Genomic DNA, 6,373 nt, shown 5'->3' on the forward strand with positions numbered 1-6,373 from the left:
TTGTAATTTAAACTGCCAAGGTTTTATTATTAAAAAAAAATAATTATTAAAAATTTACTGCACGTAATATTTTAATGAATCTATTAGCTTTCATAATAAGATGTCTTTGAAGATATCTAACGGTAATTTATTTATTTATAAATGATAGTTCCTTCGTGATAAATTTAATTTTAGTTTTTTTTTTATTATTTAATTTATTCTATTTTATTTCAGACTTAAGGGAATCCCGTGTTCATGTGTTGGAGACGGTTCGACATTCATCGAGACATTTCAAGGTAATTTCTACGTTATTTAACTTAATGAATATTTAATTTTATCACAGACCTACCTCAAACATGAGTATTAGCTTTATTTACAATATAAACATTAAAAAAAAAACTAATATCAAGGTTTAGTTGCTAATTATTCCCTTATAGAGTGTTCATTTTTTTTGTAAATAAAACTAGTAGTGCAATTTTTTTGAAATAATTGTCAAAATTTGACAATAACATACAGAAGCCTAAATTAGTATATTACAACCGAGGTGGGACAAATTTTATTAACCCAAGGGCCTATGCTTTTCACAACCAAATTGGAAAAAATCTTGTATAAAACACGATTCAAAATGGCTGTTTTTTGCACACGTCTAGTAAAAAACACGCTTATTTTGTAACTTGTTGCATAAATAAACTAAAAATTTTTTTTAACATTTTTTTAGTAACATTTTTTAACTTTTTTGTCATAGTCGATTTTGGTTGAGAAAAACGAAATTTAAAACTTTTATTTCTTTTAATTTTTTTATTTCTATTGATTATTGTTTTTTTGAATGTATTTTGAAAGAGTTTTTATTTTATGTTTTGATTTCCAATTCCCATTTAGTATTTATTAGTTCATGTAATTTACTGATTTGTGTTATTTTATGCTTATTTTTATAATTTTTATATTTTTTTATTTTTTATATATTTTTTTAACTTTTACACTTTACACTTTTTGTATAACATGTTTTTGTGTTTTTAAACTGCGATGAGGTTGCCCCACTCTAAAATTTGTAACGACACCCATGCCCAAGGGCACCACCTAGATTTGTATTTTTTTAACGGATTTAACTATTTTTGACTAATTATGAAAAATAAAATGAAATAAAACTGATGAATTTACTCTTTTTCCAGATCACTTTTGATACGACACCAGTTCCAAGTAGGGTAGTAGCACTTAATCGCCTCGAAGTAGAAAAAAAGGGGGTAGAAAATAATTGCGGGGGAATAGGGGTCCTCCAGCCACATCGTGGCGGGGACTCACGTCCTAGGGGCTCAGGCGCCTATGTCGCTGGCGATGCCCTTTATCGATAACGATCTATTATGGAGTTCTGATCATGATGGTAAAATGGTCGACTTATCTTCTTGCCTTCAAGCACGTATTTCAGATAAGAAATTCTGAACAGCGATTAATCTTTGATTTTTTTAGGATGCTTCCGTACCTGTGGGACAACAAACAACAGCAGGGATGGGTCTGGGTGAATTGTCACAATCTGACCTAAGTTCTTTAGTTCCTCCTTTACCAGAAGCTAATATCGCCGACAACGACGAGATTTTTAAGCACTTGTCTGATACGACTTCCATTGAAATAGATACTCTTTTAAATGAATTTAACCCAACTCCCTTTATTAAGGTAAATCGAAAATTTTAGAAACGAAAATGTGATAAAGACAGGAAGCAACAAAAATTTGTCTACTTGTCTACTTAAAATATATATATATATATATATCAGCTTTATCTGATTCAGTGTAGCCACTTCAAAAAAATAAAAATTTACCATATCCGAGTTGAAAAAATTGCCAAAAGGGAGTTTTGAGATTAAAATTATCGAAAATTTCGAAAAAAGCAAAAATGCCATCATTTTTGTGGTTTTTCGGCTTGTTTTTACCAAAATTTTGCTAGCTGTAAAACGTTTGAGAAAAAAAAATAATTTGTGACCAGTCGATTTTCTTGGCGAAACCTCGCTAAAAAACCTGAGATTTTAGTATAAAAACGTGCTTAAACATATTTTCACCAAATTTTGTGATTTTTTGGCTTACTTTTGTCTTAATCTTACTTAAAAACCAGTTAAAACGAACGAAACAAACAAAATTACATCAAAATCAAATTTTTGGGGTTTTTGGCGTATTTTTGGCGTATGAACAAGATTTTGCAAAATAAATGAGCCTCTGATCCAAAAACAAAGTAAGTCGAGCAAAATAAGCTCAAATAATAATTTCAATTTAATTTTTCAATTTTTTGCCTGTTCAAATGTGACTTTTCTGTTTTTTTTTATTTTTATCTCAAAAACTTGTTTAAACACTCAAAAAAGCAATAATAATGCAATGTTTTGTTGAGTTTTTGTCAAAATTTTGCGAAATAATTGCGTTTCTAGTTGAAGAACGTGCTGAAACGTTTGAGAAATGCAAAAAAAATATTCCTGACCAAACTTTGTCGATTTTTTGGTTTGTTTCTAGCGAAAAACCTGAAATTTTAGTATAAAAACGTGCTTAAACGTATTTTAACCAAAATTTGTGTTTTTTTCGGCTTGTTTTTATCTTAGTTTTACTCAAAAACTAGTTAAAAGGAATGAAACCAACAAAATTACATCAATATAAATTCTTGTTTAGATTTTTAGGCGTATTTGGACAAGATTTTGCAAAATAAATAAGCAAAATAAATTGAACAAAACAATGAACTAAAAAAATATCAATTTCGATTTAATTTTGCAATTCCTGGTCTGTTCAAACGTAATTTTTTTGTTTTTTATTTTTATGTCACTCAAAAAAAGCAAAAATAACACAATGTTTTACCTGTTTTGTTGAATTTTTTCTTGTTTTAAACAAAATTTTGCGTTTCTAGCTGAAATGCAAAATTATTATAATTTTCGATTTAGTTTGTTGATTTTTTGGTTTGCAAAAAAACTGAGATTTCAATACACAAACGTACTTAAAAGCATTTTAATCAAATTTTGTAATTGGTGGTTTTCCGAATTTTTTGAGATTTGTCGAAATTATCAAGTTTTTGGTTGAAAAATGTGGAAAATGCTCGAAAAGATGCAAAAATAGTGTCATTTATTTTAGACCTAATTTTTTGTTGTAACCGAAGTTACAACAGTTTTTCATTTTTACAAAATTACTTAATATTAAGATTTTTACAAAAGTTTTTATTAAATCACCATAATAGCATGAAAAACACAAGATCTAGTGAAGTTTTACAAGGCAACACTGATAGTAGGCAACCAGTTATACATTTCACAAACTTGCTCATTCAAACTTTAAAAAAATTTGAACAATTTCTTTAAGAGTGAATGAAAAACGTGAAAGGAAGAAGAGAAACGCAAAATAATTTTTATAGAAAACCTCGGTAACAAAATGTTTAGATTATAATTTCTTCACCAGAGAAAATTACTTCAGTTATTTTAACTTAAAATAACAACCAGTGTTGTATTTAAGCCACAAAATATTGTGACTAAAGTTAAGTGTGTTCATTTTGCAATAAAACAAATGAAACAATGGGTGATTTTGATTCAATTTTAATTTAATTTTGCAATTTTTTACCTGTTCAAACGTGATTTTTTGATTTTTTTATTTTTATCTCAAAAACTTGCTTAAACACTCAAAAAAGCAATAATAACACAATATGTTGCCTGTTTTGTTGAGTTTTTGTCAAAATTTTGCGAAATAATTGCGTTAACTTAAAATAACAATCAGTGTTGTTTTTAAGCCACAAAATATTCTGACTAAAGTTAAGTGTGTTAATTTTGCAATAAAACGAATGAGATAATGGGTGATTTTCATTCATGTTTTTCAAGATAATGCAGACTTAGTGTAGAGAATGACGGAGCCGTAAAGCTTGAGATCGAGGATAAATTATCCCATTTTATTTGAATTTGAAAGTTTTTTGTAAAAAAGTAATATATTACTTACTTTAAGTTTTATAATTTATAACTGGTTGCCTGTGACTATTCCTTGGATCAGTAACAATTTTACTTGGACATAAAAAAATATTGTAATTATTTTTATTAAAAAAATTATTATATTATTTACACATATTTCAGAAGCTTACTATTTGCGATGTAATTAATGGCTTATGTCTTATGTATGATTTTTATGAATATTTTATTACCAATTTATGTACTTATTTCGTTTCAAATTTTAATTAAGAGGTAGAAAAGCTTTTAAATAAAGCTTTTTAACTGATAAAAAAAATTCCGCATTAATAAATATTTGTTTTCAAGATGTTGTAACTAAAAATAGGATAAAATGCGCATAGGGTTATATGCACCGACTAGTAATACCTTAACACTAGATGTCTCTCACTTTCTTTCAGCAGGAAGAAAACAACAATATCCCCAACTGTCCCGATGAAGCTTCCGGTGGTTCTGCCGCTCACCAAAAGAGTGCGCAAGTGATGCTGGAAATGCGTTCTTTGAAATACACGATTGCTGCAGCAAATCCGATTCTTGCCGAGAAACTAGCGACACCCAGTGAGCAAAACGTACAACAGAATGACAACAACGGTCGACCGCAGCTGGCGCCACTGACACCGAAAGTCGAAAAAGGTAGGATTTCAAACTAAGTGTTTTTCTTCTCTTATCAACAATTGTATTCCAATTTTAGTTTCTTGCTTTTTACATTTGATTAATAAAACACAAAATCACTGTTTATGTTGTATCTTGAATAGCTGTAACGACTTACACAAAATAGTTTTTTTGCGTGCAATTATTTTTAATTGCCCTGTATATCGGGTAATTTTTCAGGAACTTAAATATATCATCAAAACTTTTAATAAATTGATTATTAGTATCCTCAACATATTAGAAACAAAAATAGGTTCAATAAAATATTGAGAAAAATAAAAAAATCTAATAACTTATTGGATATCAGAGCCTTGGGGCACACCTCTAGTAACAGAAACAGCATAAATTGTAATTTTTCCATTTTTCTTTATTTATGGACTGCAAGGAAGACAGTTGCATTAACCTTGACCCGAAAACGTTTATTGTATATTAAACACATTGAATTAATCTACATTATGAAAATGTCAGGTATTAGTCACTTCATTGTTTCCGTTTTTTTTTAATTAGTTCTAATTATAATATTCCGGGTTAAAAAACCGAATTACACAAAAGTTGGAGCACCTAAATGCAGGTACTTACACCATCACAACGTTTAAAAGGTTAGTTGCTACGTCAGGAATCTGAACCTTGTACTAAATACTGTAAAATGATTTAAATAAACATACTCAATTAATTTCACAATCGGTTAAATATATTTGGGCATGCAATTTGTGCAACTCAGGACCATTTCCTATGAAATAAATGTCATAAATTTATTACTTTTTCCTCAAAAACATATCACAGAAGAAGTCATAAAGTCGAACATCTTATCGCACATAAAATTTCCACGCTGAGGGTCTCCCAGGCCACAGCCCTGTCACATGTGAGGGTGAACGCCACACATGTTCTTAGTTAGAGAGTCATAATGCCATCTATTATATCCCTCATTAAACGGGGGCAATCTCTTAAACATGCACTTTTATAGGGGATTAGTAAAAAAGACATAATTTATTTGAGGCGGAGTGAGGTGGGTCTACTTCTCAATTTTTAATAGCACAATTTTACATTGTCGTAAATCAGAATCTAGGAAACAGGACACTAATCTGTCGCAATTTATGAGCACAAATAAAATTGTTTTACGACACTTTCAGTTTTTGTTAAATCGTAAAATTTGACACTAGGGTAAGTCGGGGAGAGATGACCACATTTTTGTAAAATCTTTATTCAATTCACAACACGAATTTTCTCATAACAACTTTAGGACAACTTATACCTAAACGTAATAAAATAAAAAAAAAACATTTTTAAATACATAAAAAAATAATAAAATATTATGATGTAATGTGTACTGGGCGAGTGAGATGGACCAGTAATAGTTTCAACTTATTTTCTTAACAATGTTTTCTATATTTTTTATTTATTTTGTTTTACATTTTTTCTATATTTTTGACAAATCTGGATCTATTCGCGTCTATCATTCGTCAAATCATTTTATTAACTTTAAAAATCTTGATTTTGGAATAATAACTGTTGCTCATCTCTATTTTCTCTAATGTAAATTGTAAGAGAAAAGTGAAAAGAGAGACATAGACAGAAAAAATGTTGAGGACTAGGAATTAAACCTTAAACTTTTGGTAATTAGGCCCAAAATAGTTTAAAAATTAAAGAAGGAAAACATATAAAGAGAGAAAGAAGAAAACAGAGAAACGAAAAAAGCAGAAAGAAATAAAAGAGAGAAAAAAATAGGAAGTGAAGAGAGGGAAAATAGAGAGTAGAGAAAATAAAGAGAATAAACAATATTGCAATAATATTCTTTTGT

General features: G+C 28.9%; 1 protein-coding gene across 5 annotated transcripts in view; it reads left to right on the plus strand.

Moving 5' to 3' along the window:
• LOC123008027 (ecdysone-induced protein 74EF) overlaps positions 1-6,373 on the plus strand; it is a 176,644-nt gene that overhangs the window by 74,390 nt on the left and 95,881 nt on the right. For 4 of the 5 annotated variants that reach the window (XM_044403595.1, XM_044403596.1, XM_044403597.1 and 1 more), the window contains exons 2-5: positions 214-275; positions 1,149-1,389; positions 1,444-1,647; positions 4,326-4,557. In XM_044403595.1, the coding sequence (XP_044259530.1) occupies positions 1,300-1,389; positions 1,444-1,647; positions 4,326-4,557 (526 nt within the window). In that variant the 5' untranslated portion in view covers positions 214-275; positions 1,149-1,299. The remainder of the gene's footprint in view (positions 1-213; positions 276-1,148; positions 1,390-1,443; positions 1,648-4,325; positions 4,558-6,373) is intronic. The other variant, XM_044403598.1, reaches the window with a different exon arrangement.

This window comes from Tribolium madens, unplaced genomic scaffold (assembly GCF_015345945.1).
Source record: "Tribolium madens isolate multiple individuals breed KSU strain unplaced genomic scaffold, Tmad_KSU_1.1 Scaffold_3;HRSCAF=73;Tcas5.2_LG2, whole genome shotgun sequence".
In the NCBI taxonomy this organism is placed as follows: Eukaryota; Metazoa; Arthropoda; class Insecta; order Coleoptera; family Tenebrionidae; genus Tribolium; species Tribolium madens.